General features: G+C 49.6%; 1 protein-coding gene across 2 annotated transcripts; it reads right to left on the reverse strand.

The window, feature by feature from the left end:
* Positions 1–207: 207 nt before the first annotated feature.
* Positions 208–11293, reverse strand: LOC136466095 (COBRA-like protein 3). Of its 2 annotated transcripts, none has more exons than XM_066464624.1 (6): positions 11094–11293; positions 2216–2295; positions 1549–2005; positions 1136–1289; positions 767–1047; positions 208–666 (listed from the first exon to the last, which is right to left on the reverse strand). In XM_066464624.1, exons 1-6 carry the CDS (start codon positions 11179–11181, stop codon positions 449–451), a joined length of 1278 nt encoding a protein of 425 aa, XP_066320721.1. In that variant the 5' UTR covers positions 11182–11293; the 3' UTR covers positions 208–448. The 2 variants fall into 2 exon arrangements, with proteins under 2 accessions (XP_066320721.1, XP_066320685.1); XM_066464588.1 differs by lacking the exon at positions 11094–11293 and adding an exon at positions 9014–10045.
* Positions 11294–22077: the final 10784 nt, after the last annotated feature.

A 22077-nucleotide genomic window follows, 5' to 3' on the forward strand; every position in this document is an offset into this window, starting at 1 on the left:
GCTAATCAGTGGTTGTTGCCTCTCTCATCTTTCAGAGGAGCTAACCGGCATTTCACGTCACGCCAAAGGAAAAGAGTACGTGACAAAGACCACACGGCCACATGGGCCATTCGGCAGAAACAAGCGAGAGGGCTTCCCAACTGAGCCCAATAACGACCACTCACGCGTTTCGGCCCAATACGGGGTATCAATGGTGTCATTGTTCTAACCAAACAAATTCACATCATTTTAACTGGGTACCTGATGAACGCATCGCTTATTCGCAATTCATAATCATAAAAAAAATCATAAGCAGGCAGAAGCAGCCCTTTGTCCTAAATACGTACAAACGGTCTTAGTTACCAAAAGTGGAGCACCAAGCCAGCTGCCCGTGTGACATTTATTCTGTGTAAATGGCAATCAATCGTAATCACCCATATCGACGGTTCTTTCATTCGTTACAGCCTTACTAGTGTTGCATTGGCAACGATGGGTAATTTTCAGGAGCTGGCATGACACAGTTATCACCATTAAAGTACACCCCGCGTGGGAAGGCCCATCCCTTTTCGAAGATGAAAGTCTTGGAGTCTTTACGGAGGAGGAGCTCTGATTGCACCGTCCCAAGCTTACCCTCTTGCATCAGCACATCGTTGTAGGACTTCACACCCCAGAACATTGCCGTGTCATCTGAAATGGGACCAGAAAACAACATCAGAGATTCAGAGAGAGGGAGACTCCATTTCCCCATATGTCACCCCCATATGTAAAGAGACGAAAGTTTACTCACTTATGTCACCCCCGTGTGGAGTAAGTGGTTTGTAGTTGAGACCAAACAACTGAGTGATGTTATCAAAGTTTGGATGCTGAACAATTAGGTTCCACTCCGTGTAGTTCATTCGGAAGTTGAGGTTTGTGATGGTGATCTTCACTCTCCAATAGTGCTTGCTGTTCTGCTTCACATGCCAGTTGATTTTTACGAGGCACATGTGGGAAGTGCACTCCACAAGAGGCTGGCCACTCCATTTGCCGGGATCACCGATAGCAGATCGTAGGCGAGGTGAACCCTTGCTGTCAAATAAACCAGGCTTATTACAATGTATATATGCAGGGGAAATAGCTAGATCAATGGAATCCTAACATGAAGAATGTTACTCACTTCACACAGTTTGACCCACTTGGGTTTTGGCAGTCACAAGAGCATGTTGGGCAGTCCACAATAGTGTCGTTATAAGACGATGACAAAGACACACAACAGGATGGAGCCTTCTGAGCAAGAAATTGGGAATACGTGCAGGTCACATTCCATGTCACTGCAGAAATCAAACGACATTTTATTAAACCTAGCAGTAGCTTATCCTCGACAACAATAAATAAATTCTATGTGAACAAATCTCTCTTGCATTTTAACTATACTGACAAGTAATGTAACCTTATATTTTGAAAACATGATTAAGAAATAGGGGCATGTTGAATAATACAATGCTTTTAGCTCGTAACTTATTTTCAGCAAACCTTATCAAAGAGAACTGATAGCAAGCAAAATGTAAGGCTCGTTGTGCAACTGCTTACTTAGAGCTTGGGTTTCCCTGCGCCCATCCGCGGAGAAAAACCTAGAAGGCTTGCCAACAATAGCACGCCCACAGGTGTAACCGGGGCCAGGAGTCCTAAGAGTGAAGTTCTTCGGCACCTTGACAGTCTTAGTGGTAGTCCCAGCAAGACCTACACTGAGCTGGAAGGAGGAAGCAGCATTTGCTGGGTCCTGACTAAATGTACTTATTACTCCTGATTTGCAGCAATTGGCGATTTGCATGTTGTATGGTGTGCCTGGAAGTAAATCAACGACCACAGGATCTTTCTTGCAACTGTGGGGAATGTTGCCTTTGAAATGTGAGCAGTCACCCTGTTCGGTGGTCTGAGCCCCAACCATTGACCATATAACCTCCTTCTCTGCCCATGTCCACCCAAACTGCCATCCGGGTGACCCAATGTGCCGAAATTGTTGGTAATTGTACATTGTGACAACAGCCTGCATGAGACATTTTACAGGAAATGATAAGCATGGTATACGATTCTTGTTATATATATGTAACGTGTATGTTCCTACTTCTGAAATTAGTAGTGCTGCATGATTTGCACTGTACAAATAGGACTGGCCTATTCAATTGGAAAGATTAGCCAATGTTACTAGATTGAACTTGAAGACGAAAGGGATACGGCTCTTGATGGTGCTACTTACGACATATCCGTCAGGAGTCCGTTGCATAATATCCCATTTTATAGTGATGTTGCCGCCTGGATCTAGAGAATCATAAGCCTCTGCAAAGCAAATAAAACAAAAAGGGCACCCATCAAAGAATGATCGCAGATTTTGAACCATAATGAAATGGCACAATGAGTTTGGTTTTAAGCACAAAGTTCAAGTTGCCCCACCAAAATTTGTTAACGGACAATTCTAAGGTATGATCAAAGCCTTGATAAGAGATTGCTATCTGGATTGTAATCACAAATTTTGATTTGACATTAAATTGATGATAAGCGGTAAATAGTTCTCCCAATGACATGTGGACTCCAACATGCTATTTGTTAGTACTCCATATGTATCCGTTGTACGCCATTTTAGCTTTGTCTTAATTAAACCTCTCTAAGTTTGACTAAGTTTATTTAAAATTTCGCAAATCTATAGCATCAAATAAAAAATAAAATTCATTAGATACACCATGTAATATATTTTGATAGTGAGTTAATATTTTTCTATATAGAACTGCACCGGTACTTCTCTTTCTAAAAATCGCACAGATCTCAAAGCTGTTCATTCTAATTAACTATTTTCTTAAAATTTCCCGCCATTCGTGTCCAGCCCAAACACAATCCTAACTCATCTCTCCCGATCAGCGATCACTTTCGTGCTTTATTCGGTTCCCGTACGTACTTCTGTTTCTTATACGCAGGCAGCCGGCGGCCATGTAGTCTAAAAAACAAAGGCCGGCGGCCATGTATAGCTAGCCACAACCAGTACCAGGCAAAATGGTTCAATAGAAAAAAAATTAGCCAACGGAATGGAAAGGCGCCGGCGACGCAATGGTGCCGTTGGACCTCCTCTCCTAGCAAGAACCGAACAGCTCCTCATACACTAAACAAACTGGTCCAGGGATGGAGGTCCTTGTCGACTGCTAGAGCATAGGAAAAACACAGATCGAAACAAAAAAAAAATCAGGGAAGAGCCTGTTTGGAAGGCTGGTTTTAGACTAAATACCCTTGTAAAATACAGGTCCGGATAATTATACAGGTTTTGAAAAATGTTGTTTGGATGGCTTGTGAGCATACTAAAATTACAGGTGTATTAGCTTGTTACAACCGGAAAAAAATAAAGACCTCAGCAGCCGGCAATTTTAACCCGACGAATGTCGTGCTCAACCCTCCGACTCCGCACAGTAGCCCCCAGAGCTTCTCGTGGGTTTCGAATCGCGTCTCCGCCGCTGGACGCCCTCACCTCCCGGCCTACCGGCCATCTCCTTCTCCGGCGGGCCGCTCCCTCCAGTATAGTTGTCCATGTAGCCCGAGACACGACGGCATGGCACGAAGCCCGCTTTTTTAGCCCGACACGAGCACGGCACGGCCCGGTGACATGCGGGCCCGGGATGGCCCGGCCCGAGGCAGCAGGCCGTGCCTGGGCCGCTGCTCAGGCCCGTGGGCTGGCACGGCACGGCCCGACCTGAGTCAGCCGGCCCGGCAGTGGCCCAACCACCCCCCTCCCCCTCCTCACTCCACTCCTCCCCTCCCGGCCTCCCCGCGGCCCAGCGTCTGTCCGTCCCCCGCCTCCCCCCTCCTCATATATAAACTCACGCCGCGGCCACGGCGGCTCACACCCAAAAACCCTAGCTCATTTCACTCGCTCGCCTGTCGCCTCGCCTCGCTGCTCTCGCCTCGCAGTCTCGCTCTCGGCTTCGTCCTCCCCGACTTCGGTGAGGTGACCTCGACGATCCGCCTGCCGCCGACAAGCAGCTCCCTGCTCCTCCTACCTGATCCCCTCCCTGCTCCCTCTCCGCCTCTCCCTTCTCTCTATCCCTATCTCCCCTCTAGATCTCAGTGACTATGTGAGTTCGTGTCCCGTCTGCCCCTCCTCCGCCGCTCGCCGTCCTTCTAACCGGTGTGTCGTCTTCTCTGGGTGGCCCTCGTCTTCTCCGGCATCGGGCTCTGGTTGCGCAGGTACATCCCTAACCCTAACCCTAACCCTAACCCTAACCCCGGCTGCTGCCGACGAGCAACTCCCTACTACTAAGTCCTACCTAATCCCCTCCCCTCTAGATCTCGTTGATTATGTGAGTTGGTTATCTTTGTTTGTCCCTCCTCCGTCGTCCGCCGTCGTTGCTGACTGAGTGTCGTCTTCTCTGGACTTTGGGTGCTCATCGTCTTCTCTGGCACCGGGCTCCGGCTGCGCAGGTGAAACCCTAACCCTAACCCCTAACCATGTTCTAATTTCTTCTTTTTCTTTCAATGTATGCTTCTGATTTCTTCTTCTTCCATTGTTTCGCAGGTCGGTAGCCGATGCATCGTCTTCTAGCTGCGGCTTAGAGCGAGCAAGGCGGCCACCCGCACCGTCGAGGAACGGGGCTGGAGAGGCGGCCATGGCCGACGAGGATGGCCTCCTGCCGGTTGGCCTGGCCCCAGAGGGCGAGAACGACGACAACACTCGAGCCGACGCTGTTGCGTTGTTCGATATCGATCTTAGGGACGGCTCTGCTGCTTCGATCGATGTGGACGCGGACGATGGCGAAGGGGCGACGGCGACTGTGAACTCCAACGGCTCTGCTCCTTCGATTGCTGGTACAGGTAACACTAGTAAGCGCAAATCGCCTGTGTGGGCTGATTTTGAGGAGATCTATGAGGTTATTAATGGTTCTAGAATTTGCACCAAGGCTGTTTGTAAGATGTGCAAATCTACCTTGTCTGCTAGATCTGCTGCTGGCACTGGTCACTTAAAAAGGCACCAAAAATCATGTAGGATTAAAACTGATCAACGTGCTAGGGATCAATTTAGGCTTTCATACAATCCTGATGGTTCTGTTTATAACTGGGATTATAAACCTGAAGTTGCTAGATCTGAATTATGTCGTTTGATTGCTAAACTTGATATGCCTTTAGGAATTGGTGAGACTGATGCTTGGGAAGAATACATTGTTAGAGCTCATAATCCTAGGTTTGTTAAGGTCTCTAGATAGACCATCACTAGAGATCTTGGCAAACTTTTTAATGAACGACGTAATATAATTAAAAACTGTGTGTTGTCTGGTGCTTCTTCTGTTGGTCTGACATCAGACATTTGGTCTGGTAATGCAAAGGAAGACTATATCAGTGTTGTTGCTCATTATGTGATTGCTGACTGGGAGTTGCAGAAAAAGATAATTGGTCTCCGCTTGATTGAGGTAAAACATACTGGTGAGAATATTGTAGAAAAAGTTGCTGGTGTGATTGAAGAATTTGGTTTGCTTGACAAGGTGTTCTCTGTTACTCTTGACAATGCTTCTTCCAATGCTAAGGCTATGGAAACATTGACACCTATGTTTGTTGGTTATCTGGGTTCTGAACCTGCACCTACACCTTCAGATCCTAATAAGGTTAAATATCATCTTGTGCATCAACGTTGTGCTTGCCATATTATTAATCTGATAGTAAAATCTGGCTTAAAAAGGTTCAAACCTTACACTGAGGATTTCAGAACTGCTATTAACTTTTTGAATTCATCTAATCAAAGGATTGCTTTATTCAAGAACTTTTGCATTGCTAAGGGTGTTAGACCTAGAAAGTTTGGTTTGGATATGAATGTTAGATGGAATGCTACATATCTTATGCTTAAACACCTGCTTCCATATAAGGATGTTTTTTTTGTGTTCATTAATTCCAACTATGGCTCAATGTTGTTAACCGCAAGTCACTGGTATATTGCTGATAAAATACTTAAATTCCTGTAAGTTTTTTGACTCCACGGTCACTCTTTCTGGTGTTTACTATCCAACTAGTCTACTTATTCTGCACCATCTGCTAGATATTATAACTCATTTGCATGAAAGTTCAAAGGATCAGAATATGTTTTCTATTGTCTACCCTATGAAGCTTAAATACCTAAAATACTAGAAGGACATACCTCTGCTGTATTCATTTGCATTCATTCTTGATTCTAGAGGTAAAATGAGAGGTTTATTTAATGTTCTTACCATAATGCAACAAAAAACTGGTTTTGACTACAGTTCTTATTATGGTATTGTGAAAACTGAAATTTTTAAGTTGTTTAACAAGTATGAAGAAAAGTTTGGTGCAGCTAGGTCTCAAAGGAGGGCTACACATCCTGCAAGCATCACAGGTAAGAGGAAGCAGGCATGGGGAAGAATTTTTGGAGGCCCTGGAGCATCTGGTGTTGTTGGACCTTCCCCTGCCTCTGCTCCTAGTCCTTTATCTACCTCTGCTGCTGCTTATGAGCTATCTGCTTATCTAGACAGTGACAATGTCACTGCATATGAGGATGACTTTGATTTACTTCTCTGGTGGTGTGACCATAAGCTAACATATCCACTGCTTTCTATCATGGCTAGAGATATTATGTCAGTTCCTGTTTCAACAGTGTCTTCAGAATCTTGTTTCAGCTTGACAGGAAGAATACTTGAGGAGCGGCGCCGTCGACTATTGCCTGAACATGTGGAGATGCTTGCTTGCATAAAAGATTGGGAGCTGGATGAAAGAAGACTGCAGCATGATGTTGACAACTAAGAACTGGTAGACTCCTTCAAGCATCTCTATCTTGATGAAGATGCATCTACTTCTGGGGCTCCTTCTGCTAGCACATCTGCATCTGTGGCTTCTGTATCTGGTGGTTCTTGAGTTGAGAGTTGAGATTGAGACAGTGAGAGTGTGAGACTTGAGAGGTGAGCTGAGAGCTTGAGACTTGATTATGATCTGTATCTGTGATGTATCATGTAAACCTTTGAATATGTTTAAGACTTATAAGAGCTGTGCTGCACTTTTTTTCCCTTTCTGGGGTTTCTCACAAGGGTGAGTTTTACCCAGAAAGGTTTTTAATGAGGTAGCATTGCACACATCTCAGTTATCATTTTAATTTCCTCTTGTTCTTTGTGTGTATGGTTTTAGTTTTTGTTTGAAGCTCTTCTGGGAAAAAAAAATACTTTAAATTTGAATACTTCTTGTTGAGATGAATTTTTTGATGTGTTTTGAACCCTACGGGCCTCGGGCTGGCACGGGCTGGTGATTTGACCGTGCCTAGCAGGCCGGCACGGCACGGATTTAGGCCCACAGACCCGTGCTTGGGCTGATGGCAAGGCACGAGGCCCGTAGCGGCACGGCACGGGAGGCACGGCGTGTCGTGCCGGCCCGACATCCTCCGGGCCATGCTAGGCCCGTGCCGGGCCGTGCCGAGCCGGGCCGGCCCGATGGCCAAGTATACCCTCCAGTTCTTGAACTGTGCGCCATGAGGAGCAGAGAGCCGTGACTGTCCCCGACTATCGCATCACGGTGGAGCGCTCGCCGACTCGGGTTCCGAGCGGTGAAGTCTAGGAGCTCGCTGCTCTGCGCCTCTGCCTCACGTCCAGCCAAAGCGGCCCTGTCATCGACTGCCCTACCGCCTCTGATGGTGTAGTGATGTTGTCTTTTGCATTCGCCTTCGCTTGCCACTCTGCCAAGAGCTCCGCTGCCGTCATCATCTGCCGACGACAGGAAGCAATGATGCCGCGCCGCCATCTCCGTTCCTAGAATCCTTTGCCGCAGATCTGCGGCCTCAAGATCGATCTAGGCGGCGTGGATTTGATAAAAGTATGGCTGGCTTGTTGCGTGCAAGAGGGCTCGATGGCCGTAGCCGTCCATGTGAGGCGAGATGCAGATGACGAGCGAGCTATCTGGCGTATGGACTGCGGCTGTGCGAAGCTCCGTGGAAGAAGTCCGAGGCTAGGCATTTACCTAAATGGACATTTTAGCGATGAAAGAAAATACGGTTGTATTCTAGTGCACAAGATATTATAGTCGGAAGCTAATTATTGGTGAATAAAGTTACAGAGCTACCAAACAGGGCCGAAGGTGAATCCTAGATTGGATTTGGTTAGGACGCTGCTCGGCGAAGACCATGGAGCACCGCCGCCGGCTGCCCGCACATGAGGAAACCGAACACAGACGGGAACAAAAAGGGCGTGTTTGATAGGGTGGCCCGATGGCCTAACCGCGCTCTTAGGTTCAGTCAAGGAGTATGTGCCGCACGGAACTTAAAGCACGTTGGCCAGGCCCTAGAAAAACGAAACCCCCCTTTGTTTTTTTGGGAATTCCCTGTATGCTATTAAAAAATATCGCAATGCTCTGTGTGCCTCTGGAAAAGTTCAGCGGTCTTCGGCGCCACTACTCTAACTTTTTCGTGTCTTTCATGCCACTTTCGTCAGTTTGGGCTCTAACGCCATCAAAGTGCAGGTGTGAAAAGACGAAAATACCCTTAAGTCTAAATATGTTATTAATTTTTTTTAGCATCTTAATGACTTCAAATGAAAAAACTTAAAACTAGAAAGTTGTAGATCTCGTCGAGATCTATAATTTTTATATAAAAATTATTTTTATTTAATTCCGCAAAAAAATATGATTTTTTAAGATATATTAATCATATCAAATCATATATTTTTTTGCGGAATTAAATAAAAATAATTTTTATATGAAAATTATAGATCTCGACGAGATCTACAACTTTCTAGTTTTGAGTTTTTCATTTGAAGTCGTTAAGCTCAAAAAATTAATAACATATTTAGATTTAAGGGTATTTTTGTCTTTTCACACCTGTAGTTCGACGGCGTTAGAGCCTAAACTGACGAAAGTGGCATGGAGGACACGAAAAAATTAAAGTAGTAACGCTGAAGACCGCTGAACTTTTCAAGGACGTTAGGATTTTTTTTTTATGACACACAGGAATTGCCCCTCGTTTTTTGCTGGCTCCTTCGAGCGTTCCGTGTGCTCCCTGGACCAAATACGATTACCGTCCTCTCCCTTCCCTCACCTTCGGCTGCTACTGTACCGTGGCGTGCTCCTCGCCACCGCGCTCTCCTCTCCTTCCTGCTCCGCCGCGGCAAGCTAGAGCGGCGCGTGCGGCCGCTGCTAGCCAACCGGATCAAGGGCGACACATCCCGGCGGCGCGATGCTGGAGGAGGCGCGGAGGCCGCGCCTGAGCCCAAGCCCACGAGGCCGGGCTGGTGGATCTGGGGCACGAGCACCTCCCCGCGGCGGCGGAGACGAAGAAGGAGGGCCCGTCGTCGTCGTCGAGTGCGCTGTGGAGGGCGAGCCGGAGCAAGAGCCTGAGCTCGAGCTCGAGCACACGGCGCACATGGAGTGGAGCAGGTCGGAGGCGGCGGCGGCGGCGGCGGCGGAGGCGGAGCTGCTGCCGCAGTTCCTCCCACACCACCTGATTTTGGGGCGTGCTCGGCTACCCCCTTCCTCTCGGTCGCCTTTGAGAGAAAGAGAGGGCGGTCGAGGTCAACCCCTGGAAGCATGGGCAGCCGGAGGTTCCTCTCGCATGCGACTGAGCTCGTCGCCCCCTTCCTCCCGTCTTGAATTTCGTCGTGGGATCGAGTTCTGCTCGTGTTCCTAGCTGCGATCCATGGTGTCCCAGCCAGCGCCTAGCAGGTGCCCGATGGAATGCCAACAAGAGAAGAAGGAGGGTAACATCACCCTATTCTAGATGCAAGGTGATTGCAATCCCAACTTGACCTGGCTCAATTAGAACATGAGAACCAAACAAGCGAGGTTGTACCATTGGAGCGGGCCTTAAGCTGGCCACAGTCAGGCTGGGCAGGACCTAAGGTACCGAACACGCCCAAAAAGGATCAGGAGAGATAAGTTACGGCCGCATTTGGGCTGGGCACGGGTTGGGTTTAGACGGATCAGACCCATTCGAGGCCCAGGTAGAAAAAAGGTTAGGGAAGCATTAATAATTATTAATTAAATAGGCAGCTTTGAGATCTGTGCAATTTTGAACAGAGGAGTATTGGAGTAGTTCTATTTTCAGCAAACCTAATTAAAATTAGAGAAATTTTAAATAGAAAAGAAAAACTAAAAACAACTTACAATTTAGAATAGATGGAGTAACAGTGTAGCATAAAGTAAGTTAACTTGGATCTTGAATATTAGATCTAGTCACAAGGAGTATATTTTAAAAGGTTTGGTGATTAGATGTCTTGTTTAAAGAAATATCGTCGTCTAAAGCATGTTGAACAAACCAATAAAGAAAACGCAACCGACACCAGATGATGGGACCGAATCTTGACAAAGTCTTGGCTAGCGCTTTTATTTGCCGCCAAAGGTTTGCACTGTGTGTGAGTTGGCAAGACTACTTTAGCATGACAGTCCAAAGTCCAAACACTGTCCAAAATTAAGTGGTTGGTACAAAAAAAGAGAGAGAGGGTAAGGGTCTTGACGGCATCAAACCATGCGGCAATCGAATTCCAGTTTTCTTCGAACTACTCCCGGATCCATTTGGATTAAGGCCCTGTTTAGATCTCACTCAAAATCCAAAATTTTTCAAGATTCCCCGTCACATCGAATCTTGCGGCACATGCATGGAGTACTAAATGTAGACGAAAAAAAACTAATTGCACAGTTGGGTGAGAAATCGCGAGACGAAACTTTCGAACCTAATTAGTCCATAATTAGACACTAATTGTCAAATACAAATGAAAGTGCTACATTAGCCAAAATCCAAAAAAAAATTGGATCTAAACGGGGCCTAAATTGTTGCAGTTAACGATCGTAACTAATTAACACTTAACAGATTTCTCATCAAGGAGCTCGGCATGATTCAGGAGAGAGTGGCACACTGGCACTTCTCCCGGCCTGTTGCCGTAAGGTACGTACGCGACTGAACTGGAGCAGTTCTGGGAGGCCCGCTCCATGCGTGCGCTTCTCCCTATTGTCGTAAGCTCGCTACGCGACTGAACCTGAACTAGAGCTATCGGCACCGCCACCGACCGTACCAAAGCAAACGTGGCTGCATTGGCCAACACGCAACGGAAAAGTACCGGAGCACGAGCAGAACAAGAGCGAATAAGAGGAGGGGGGAGACTGGAGAGGAGAACGAGCCGAACCTGTGGCGTCCGGTGCGGAGATCAGCAGCGCCGCGGCGAGCAGCACGGCGGCGCAGTAAGTGACGGCCGGTCTGCTGCCCGTCGCCATTCTCCCTCCCCTCAGGCCTCAGCGGCGCGCAACCTGCCTGTGCCTAGCTAGTTAAGCTCCCCGGCTCCCAGCTACGTACAGATGCGTATCTATCCCGCGGGGTATAGTAGCTGGCGAGTGTGGACTGTGGAGGACGAGCGAACAGGCTACGTACGTTTATACTAGATAGCACAGCAGACGTCGATCAGTCAATTGCACCAGGCGCCTATAGTTGACCCTCACCAAAGCACCCATAATTGCCTGTCACGCGTCATTGACTGGAGTTCTCGCGCATCGACCAGCAGACGGGCCGGAGCACGCGTACCTCGTGTCAGTCATCAGGAAGAGCATGCGTAACGATCAGTCATTCACGGGCAAGCTTCAGCCTTTGCGAGTTGGTTTAAACAAATGGCATAGGGAATCGTGGGAGATCGCAGAGGATAATCGTGGGAGTAAAGAAACGCGTCGCAGGACGAGTAGTGGAGAGTAGATCCGACGACAACGGCTCTGGTCGATCAGATGCGCCCGCGCAATTATGAAGCTCGAAACGACGACGACGGAGACCGATCGACGCCCGCTTCGTCAACAAATAAAGCGACGTAGATCTGGACGGACCCCCCGTCGCGGCCAGCAGGTCATGCTGTATACCACGTACGCTCACATGGGGTGTCACGGCGCGAGAAGAGCGCGCGTTCAGCAGACAAGGCGCAGACTCCTCTGGGATTAAGGTCATGCATCTTTGCACTGTTTGCTTGGCTGATAAGGCATGGCTGAAAGTAATATTGACTGATTTGTTAGGAGAGAAAAATACTATTCCTTGGCTGAAAAAGTATTGTCGATAAAAGATGCTCGGCAGTCCACCGAGGGGTATCCCACGATGGTAGATTTGTCGGTGGGGATGCGTGTAATCAGGAACCGGATGGTGACACAAGGCGCAGAGACAACGATTTAGACAGGTTCAAGCCGTCTGATCGACGTAATACCCTACGTCCTGTGTCTTTGGTGTATTGTATTGAATACATGATATCGAGTAGAGGACCCCTGCCTCTCCTTATATACTCTAGAGGGGCAGGGTTACAAGTAAAGTATCATATTTGGTACTATACAATATCTTGCGGTGCACGCCAAGCAGCACCGTGCACGCCTTGATCTTGTGGGCCGGGCCACCTCCGATGGTGCGGCCCATGTCTTGGGGGCCATACCCCCACTGTTAGTCCCCGAGCCTGACAGTAGATGACGCAGTCACGTGGTGCCAGGGTCATAAAGTAGAAGACCAGCTGAGCAGGCAGCCAGTCCCTGGGCGTAGCCTCGAGATGAGAACAAGCACATTCATCGCAAGGTGAAGTGTGCCCACTTAGTCCCCGAGCCTGCTGGAAGATAAAGAATGAATCTTGTAGCAGGGTCAAAGAAGTCTGAAAGCTTGCCGACGTCGTCTGACATGCGTGTATCAAGACCCTAGACGTGCTGCCCAAGATCAGCACCCTGATCTGAACAGCATGGAGCAGCTTGATAGCACAACGACGAGACGTGGCAAGATCCGAGCAGCAAGGGAGTCCCCGGCGTCGCTGGCGATGACCGAGCACCGAGGAGCGAGGAGTCCCCGGCGTCGCCGGCGATGACCGAGCACTGAGGAGTGAGGAGTCCCCAGCGTCACTGGCGATGACCGAGCACCGAGGAGCGAGGAGTCTCCGGCGTCGGCGGCGATGACTGAGCACCGAGGAGCAAGGAGTCCCCGGCGTAGGCGGCGATGACCGAGCACCAAGGAGCGAGGAGTCCCCGGCGTCGCTGGCGATGACCGAGCACCGAGGAGCGAGGAGTCCTCGGCGTCGCTGGCGATGACCGAGCACCGAGGAGCGAGAAGTCCCCGGCGTCGCTGGCGATTTCCGAGCACCGAGGAGCGAGGAGTCCCCGACGTCGCTGGCGATGACCGAGCACCGAGGAGCGAGAAGTCCCCGGCGTCGCTGGCGATTTCCGAGCACCGAGGAGCGAGGAGTCCCCGACGTCGCTGGCGATGACCGAGCATCGAGGAGCGAGGAGTCCCCGGCGTCGCTAGCGATTTCCGAGCACCGAGGAGCGAGGAGTCCCCGACGTCGCTGGCGATGACCGAGCACCGAGGAGCGAGGAGTCCCCGGCGTCGTTGGCGATGTTCGAGCACCGAGGAGCGAGGAGTCCCCGGCGTAGGCGGCGAGGTCCGAGCACCGAGGAGTCCCCGGCGTAGGCGGCGATGTCTGAGCACCGAAGAGTTCTTGGCATAGGCGGCAAGGTCCAAGCACCGAGGAGTGCCTGGCGTAGGCGGCGAGGTCTGAGCACCGACGTAGCTGATGACGTCCGTGCGGTGAAGTGTGCCCACTTAGTCCTCGAGCACGAAGAATCCGAGGGCCGAGGAGTAACCGGCGTCGCTGGCGATGAAGCACGAGTGACAAATAGTCTGGTCGACCGGTCGGCGGCGAAGTGAACATTGAGTAGAAACGACCGGCGAATAGTCCGATCAACTGATCGGCGACGGAGTCCATGAACCAAGCGGTCCGACCAGTTGATCGGTGAAGAAGTCCGAGCACCAGGTGGTCCGATCACCTGGACGATGATCCTGCAATACAAACATATAGAATGGGTAGTACATGATGTACAAATAAATAAACTCTGGAGGAAAATCAGCAATGGTGATGAAACGACGTATGCAGTTTGGCGATCAATTGGCGTGAAAATATATTTATATTTAATATAAACCGCCCGACCAGTTAGTGTGTAGCTGAGTCTCCAGCCCTAGCTAGCCCATAGTCCATAACGTCGAGCGCGGAGCCCGTGCACGTGTAGGAGGAACAGGCGTCGCTAAGGAGCCGCTGTCGACTACCCATAACGCAGAGCACGGAGCCCGTAGCACGTGTAGGGAGGAGCCGGAGATAGGGCCGTCTCTGGAGGCGTCCGAGCATCAACGCGACTGTTCGGGGGTTCGAAAAATCGTTTGGAGAGCAAATATGGAGAAAACAGCTCGGAGGAAAATAATGACGATATACGGAGATTGGAGAATATTTAGAAGAATATTAGAACGTGACTTAGCTTTTAGATAGAATGTCGGGTCAGCGGCGTATGGCGTTATCTGGTCGACGATGCGGGCAGCTTGCTTGCAGCTCGGCGGCGACGAGGGATGTCGGTGAGGGCCGCCGAGTAATGACGATGAGACAACGGCAAGGGGCGTCGGCGAAGGATGTCGGCGAAGGCCGCCGAGCGGTGACGACGAGTCGATGGCGAGAGACGTCAACGAAGGATATTGGCGAAGGCCGCCGAGCGGTGACGATGAGTCGACGGCGAGGGACGTCGACGAAGGCCACCGAGCAGTGACGACGAGTCGACGGCGAGGGACGTCGGCGAAGGATGTCGGCGAAGGCCGCCGAGCGGTGACGACGAGTCGACGGCGAGGGACGTCGGCGAAGGATGTCGGCGAAGGCCGCCGAGCGGTGACGACGAGTCGACGGCGAGGGACGTCGGCAAAAGATGTCGGTGAAGGCCGCCGAGCGGTGACGACGAGTCGACGGCGAGGGACGTCGACGAAAGATGTCGGCGAAGGCCACCGAGCGGTGACGACGAGTCGACGGCGAGGGACGTCGACGAAAGATGTCGGCGAGGGTAGTCGGCGAAGGCCGCCGAGGGCAGCGGCGGCGAGTCATCGTCAAGGGCTAACGAGGGCAGCAATGACGAGTTATTGGTGAAGACGACCTCGGAGGTGGTTTCGAGATTGGATCTGCTGTCGCAGGGGCTGGTGTAGCAGCGATGAATCGTCGTCGTGGACCAGGATGGATCTCCACGAGATTGACGACGAGAACACGTTGATTTGAGATCCATCTGGCTCGCCGTGGATCAAGCACACACCCCTACCTAGCGCGCCAACTGTCGACAAAAGATGCTCGGTAGTCCACCGAGGGGTATCCCATGATGGTAGATTTGTTGGTGGGGATGCGCGTAATCAGGAACCGGATGGTGACACAAGGCGCAGAGACATCGATTTAGACAGGTTCGGGCCGTCTGATTGACGTAATACCCTACGTCCTGTGTCTTTGGTGTATTGTATTGAATACATGATATCGAGTAGAGGACCCCTGCCTCTCCTTATATACTCTAGAGGGGCAGGGTTACAAGTAAAGTATCCTATTTGGTACTATACAATGTCTTGCGATGCACGCCAAGCAACGCCATGCACGCCTTGATCTTGTGGGCCGAGCCACCTCTGATGGTGCGGCCCATGTCTTGGGGGCCATACCCCCACAAGTATTGACTTATAATCCAAGCAAACATGGTGCTTATCTCTCCTCCCCTATCGCCCTAGTTACCATGCATCAATAGTTTCATCCGAGTTTTGCTCATGTAAAGACGAAGCCGCTCCGTATGGGCCGAGCCCGAGCGAAACCCTAGGCGGCGGCGCCCAGCTGGCGCACGCCCCCAACTCGCCGCCGGCCATCCCGGCGTCGGCGTCCCCTCCCTCCACCTCTCCTCCCCCTTCCCTCTCTACTGACTCCGAGACCGCGGATTGGACCGAGCCCGCGCGGGGGCTGGCTCCACCGGGCGGCTGCCGCCGCCGGCTGCGCGCTCGCCTCCCCGGCGCAGCCACCGTCGGATTCGGCCGTCACCAACCTCGACCCTGCCTCCCCAGCGTCGCCGCCGTCGCAAGACTCCATCGCCGCCGCCACCCAGGTCCCTGCTGTCGGTGACGGCGCGGCCACGTCGCCGTCGGCCGTGAGGAGAAGACCGGATCCCATGGATTCGCCTCCGCTGGAGATGGGGAGCCCACGATCTCGGCGGCGGTCCAGGTGGTGCCCTTGACGGCCCCACTGCTGCCAGAGACCGCGGGCAAGACGGAGACGATGGCCTCGGCGTCTAGCTCACCGCAGCGGCCTCCTCTGGCGTTGGGGATCAACGTCTTCCTCGTCCGTCAATCCGTCCCCAGCTCGTCGTCCTCTCTCCCCCCTCGCCTCCCCCTTCCACCCGGGAGATGGCTCAATGGGACGTTCCAAGGCGCGTCGGTGGGTGGAGGAGGACCTTGACGACTCCGATGCGGAGTTGTTGCCGATCATCTCCCCAACCCCCTACCTCGACGCTGTCCGGCAGGGGCCATAGCTCCGGACGTCGCCATAGCCGGAGTGTGCCCAACTGCTCTCCATCGCCGGAGGCACGCGCGATGACGATGCTGTCAAATCATGCACCGGGGGTGAGGCAAGCGACCCCTGGCTACGGGAGCCTGGCTAGCCAACATCGCCAGAGGCACGCACAACGGTGCTGCTGGTGCCGGCCACGTCCACGACTCATCTATGGGCTTCCTGTCCGGGGCAGGGACAGCGATAGAGCGGAACCAGCTAGAGTTCCCGCAGTCATGCGCAGCGTCGCCCGGCCCACCTAAGGCTAGGGCCGCAGCCTACTTGCGGTGCCAGGCAACGCTTCTCTGCTCTAGACGTCGGCAGCTGGCGCAAGGTCCTTTCACGTGGACCGTCAGGAGGCCGCAACGAGGCCCAGCCACCGCGTCCGGTGCCCCGTTTCCCGCCAGAGCTGCACGGGAAATGCCTCAACTGCCTCTCCCTCATCGCACAGGGTGGCGACAAGCAGGTTGTCACAGCGCTGCTTGCGTTGCAAGGGCTTCTACCATCACGCGCTTGACTGCAAGCGGCTACGGGTGACGGGTTTGGCAAGGACCGTCGTTCCTGGAGACTTGGGTGCCCTACCTCGACACTCTGCCTAGGGTCGCCGTGACCCCTCGCGCACCTAGGGCAACACGCTGGGCTCAGATGGAGCTGTGCCAAGTGCAGAGGGGCACGACAATGGAGGGCATCGTCGTAGGAGATGTCGGAGACGTCGACAGCGACCGAGGGGGGACAAAGCCGCTGCAGCAATGGCCTCCACTGCCACCACCGACATTGCTGCCCAAGAAGGGCACAGTGAGCCGACCAGCGAGATGGGGCATATATGGGGCCTCTCCAAGCTCGATCCGTTGTTGCTCTCACTATACCCGGACGCCACACACGCCACACGCGAAGTATCGGAGGCCCCGATGTTGGAGGAGGTTGTGGCCTCGTTCACAGCAACCGGTGCATGCACTTGTGTCACTTCAACGATAGCAATGGACTCGGTTCTACCGCCACTCGAGCGCGGTTAGCCTCAGGTTACGCCGCCTCAGGCCACGCAGACCACCTCAGGAGCTACCGTAGACATGTTTAGTATGCCGCCTCGGGAGGACCACACGGTCAGCGCCAGCGAGGATCGCACTATCGACGTCAGCAACTGCTCCACCTCAAGAGCTTCACCAGGCGCGTACTGAAGAAGGTTGACTCTCTGCTTATTCTTGAGCCCCCCAAGCAGCCTCTTGCTAGGTCGGTCCTGCCATGGCGGAGTAGGCAGTTTGTGGCTTAGAGGCTCTCTCGAGTACCTATTTCCAAGCGAGGCGATGTGCTAATCATGCAGCGTATGGGCTACATCAAGGGTCCATTGGCGCCATCCGCATCGGAGCTGGAGGCCTTCAACAAGATCTTCGACGGCAACATGACCGCGTCCAACGTCGAAGCACTGGACGCGCTCTTCCCGGACGGTGGAAAGGGCTTGTCTAGGCAGCCACAAAGGCGCAAGGCCACCTCTTAGCTCGCACCGCTGCGTCGGTCTTGGTTGTTTTTCATTTATGTAATATCGAAACTAGAGGCGTTTTGCTAGGATGGTCCAGCTACGACTGTTTTAGGTCGACCTCCTTCGGTGCTCGATAGAAGCGCGTTGTCTGTTTATTTAAACTCTTCTATTTAATACAATAATACACAATTTTTTTGCGTATTCGAGAAACAAAAAGTTTTGCTCATGTCCCAGAGTTCACTGATGGTAACCGCTATACATATGTTGGCCACGAACAAGTGAAACAACCCAAATACAGGTAGGCTTGTTGATTACATTTTGAGAGGTATACGTTAGAGCTAAATGCCTCAATATAATACTCCACCGGCCGGAGAAACATGTTGTTTAGCACAAATTTCTATCAAACGCCAAAAGCCTATTAACATCAATGACTATTATGTTGTTCAGTTTATGAACACGTAAGTTACATACATACTCACTCCGTTCCAAATTACAAGACACTTTAACTTTTCAAGATCGGTAATGCTCCTGATAGGGCGTCTGAATGACGGACCCCGCCTGCGTCGCCCGCTCGCAGAATGGATCCTGCCCGCGCCACCCCCATCCGCGTCGCCACTCGCTCTGTATCGCGCCTGCTCACAGGATGGACACCGCCCTCTCCCGCGCCGCCCCTGCTCGCACCGTGCGCCCACGCTGCATGCCCCCGCCTAGACTCGTGCCTCCCATTGCGGCTGCACTCCATCCACCTACCGAGGTCTATGCCGCCGCCGAGCTCCACACCGGTGACCTCCGCGCCACTCCATAGCATCGAGCTCCATGCCGACGTCGAGCTCCACGTCGACGAGCCTCCATTTTTATCCAAGCAGCAAGTAAATATTACGCTTGAAAGCGCATGTTGCAACTATCTATTTTAAATATTTTAGATGTTTCAAAGGTATGTTGCAAGTGTTTCATATGGGTGCTGCAAAAGTAGATCGAGATGTTGCATATATTGGAATGGTTGTACACGTATGCTGCAAGCTTTTGTTCCTAATGTTTCATCTGTTTTTTCAGATGATGTTGCAAGTGTGTTTATCTGGATGTTGTATATGTTTGCAAGTATTTTATCTAGATGTTGTGTATGTTTTTGCAATGGTTTCAAGTGTTTTTAGGTGTTTTTGCAAGTATTTCATCGACCTTCAAACGCATGTTGCAAGTGTTACATCTAAATGTTTCAAAACTAGATCGGGTATTGCATCTCCCTTCTCGCCTTCTACTGCCTCGCCTCGGTGTCTCCTCCTCCTTCTGGCGCTTGCTAGGCATCTGTCGCCTCCTCCCTCTCTTCTCGATGCTGGTGACTTCGGAGCGGCGTGGGCCCCGTGTGGGCGCACAAAATGGTGCGAAAAAATGACTGCAGACGCGGGCGTCCAGATGCCCTATCCGTTCGGATGTCCGGACGCTAGCAAGCCCATTTCAAGATACATATCTTTTGCTATGCACTTAGATATACACTATATCTAGATACATAATAAAAGCAATGTGTCTAGAAAAAACCAAAATGTTTTATAATTTGAAACAAAGGAAGCATATTTATAGTTAAAAAACTTGCATTTTTAAAATTAAGGGATTAATAAGCTATTAGGTTGCTAGGTATGTTCACTCTACAAGTTGGCGTCATTGATACACGTACTAGTAGGACTCTAAGTGTAACTGGAATTATAATACTACTATATATAAATCTATTGGGTATGGTTGGTTGATTGCATTAGTCTACATTAGACCTATGTAGTACAATCTAAGTCAGCATAAATATAGGGTGCGTTTGGTTCGAGGATGAGGTTAGATGGGATATGGTGATCCATGGATATTGGGATAAGGATATTCATGATACATGTTTGGTTGGATGGATAGGACGAGTCATTTTTCTGTTTGGCTGGATGGATGAAAGTAGATGGGATTAGAATAGTTGTCTAATTATATCTATTATTTAAAAATAATAACAACTAATTAAACACTAATAAATATGCACTAATACTAATTTTGCCATGAAAATTACTAATTTAAAATAAATATGTCAATTAGCACAACTAATAACCTAATTAGCAAACGAAACATGCATTAATCAACGTATTAGCACTTATCAAAACTATTCCTACCATCATAATTACTAAGTAATAATATAGCTTACTAATTATCCTTAATTTATTTACTAATGATAAAGATTAGAAGACATGGATAAACTGGTTCGTGAAATTTTTATGAACCGGGAAATCCAGCATGTGAGGGTATATTCCCTATCTGTGGTTTTACCGGTCCCAGTGATTCATCCAACCAAACCCTAGTGATCCATGGATGGTGCAATCCCATCCATACAAATCCAACCAACCAAACACATAAGCAACATCTTGATGTTTTGTTGTCGTCCTCCACAAGATTATTTTTGGTTGATTATACAGTGTTACATGTGTAGTCACCCCGCCACATGTTCTAGTAGATGTATGGGAGGTGATAAGATATCATTTCTTGTGTCTCTTATTGGTTTGTGCAAATATGCATTGCCTAATACGATCAAATCTGGTATACTAGAATGATGCACGTGGACTATTTTGAGCATTATGCAAGTCTGCATAAGAGCCTCTACAGGCAACCAACCACTACTAAACTACACTGAACAAGCTTACATATAGGCTAAAGCTAACAACCAAACAAACTAGTTTAACCTCTACTTCACTACTACAGAAAATATCTTTAGAGCGGGTAAAATGGGTTTTCAGGGGCGGTTTGCGCAACCGCTACAATGCCACCGATTGTAAAGATGGGGCATCTCTAGCGATGGGCTTTTAACCGCCCCTGAAAATGCATTTCTAGAGGCGGTTCTGTTAGGATCTCCTCCTCTAAAAATGGTATTATCAGGGACAGTTTCATTAGAAGAACCGCCTCTGAAAATGAATTTTTAGGGGCGGTTGCAGTAGGCAAACCGTCTCTAAAAATTCTTTTTCAAGGGCGGTTCCAATACATGAACCGCCCCCTGAAAATGCATTACCAGGGGCGGCTGCTGCAATGCAACCGTCCCTGCAAATGTTTTTTGAAGGACGGTTGTGGCAATGCAATCGCCTCTGAAAATGTATTTTCAGGGACGGTGTAATCAACCGCCTCTGAAAATCAGTTTCAAATTTTTGAATTTAAAATTTCCCTCCAAATTTGAAATCATGTTTTACCACCAAATTTCATGCCCGATTGCAAATGATTCAAATTAACTTCATAAATACACAATAGTGCACTAGTTATACACACATGATCAACAAAGTATTTGTACATTACAAATTACAAGTCAACATTAATTGTGCTCCTGCCCAAAGAATAAAAAGAAGGGATAAATGCATTTTAGGTGAAGGGACACAAACTTGGGATGTGTTGCATACTCCGAGCCATGATCATAGAATAAGCCCTTTAGATTAAGAACCTCCCGCACCATGAACTTGCAGAAATCTTCTTGAACAAGTTGAACATCGCTTTGGGTAATTACTTCGTTTGGCCTCGTTACTTCATGCTACACAAAAAGGGAACAAATTAGCTAGATTCATATTAATGAACATATGCATATGATATGGTTCGATAGAGCAGCTTACGTCTTTAGGGTTATTGCGGTAAGTCCGTTGACTCTCATCCATTGACATACATAGTAGCCACAAAGCACGCTTCCGGTAGGCTGCCTCAAGCACTGCAGGTCGGTGACATGCAAAAAATTAATACAGTGAAACACATTGTTCTATATAAGGAATATGTGAAGCTAGTTGAGTTAGAAAATGGTCATACCCATTGATTTACACAAACATCCATCTTCTCCTTCTTCGTTGGGTCATGCACCCAACCTTCTTTAACGTACCATCTGTACGCACTATTTAAGGAACAAAATAATCACTTTCACTGTAACGATAATTGGATGAAAAATAGTGTCACAAGTAATGAACTACAATTACTTACGTTTGTAACACGTTGATGAAATTTTGATACTTTTTCTATCTTTTCTCATAGAGTCAAAGATGGAAATCCTACCAACTCTCAAATTGATGCTTGCTAAGATGAAGTGATCGCTGCATCAGTACAAAAAAGATAATAGTGTCAATGTAAACCATCTACCAAATAGCATGAAAAAAGATAGTAGTCGATTTTACCCAAAATTGTACGGGGCTTCTATATATTGGAATCTCTAATGAGCTATGAACGCCTTCTCGATATATAATGCAGCTTCATTCCTTGCTTCGTTGTATGAAGCCTTCCTAATTGCCTCTCTCGCCTTGCCCTTGGCACCCTTAAATGCAGGATGATCATTTTGCC

The sequence above is a fragment of the Miscanthus floridulus genome, chromosome 1 (assembly GCF_019320115.1).
Source record: "Miscanthus floridulus cultivar M001 chromosome 1, ASM1932011v1, whole genome shotgun sequence".
NCBI lineage: Eukaryota > Viridiplantae > Streptophyta > Magnoliopsida > Poales > Poaceae > Miscanthus > Miscanthus floridulus.

Excerpts from the sequence above, each read along its gene's own strand:
- LOC136466095 (XM_066464588.1), bottom strand. The coding sequence starts at position 9,503 with ATGCTTCCAGGGGTTGACCTCGACCGCCCTCTCTTTCTCTCAAAGGCG. Across the intron at positions 2,296-9,013 it reads CGGTACAGTAGCAGCCGAAG|AGGCTTATGATTCTCTAGAT; the intron begins GTGAGGGAAGGG and ends TTTGCTTTGCAG. Across the intron at positions 1,290-1,548 it reads CAGGGAAACCCAAGCTCTAA|TGACATGGAATGTGACCTGC; the intron begins GTAAGCAGTTGC and ends TGATTTCTGCAG.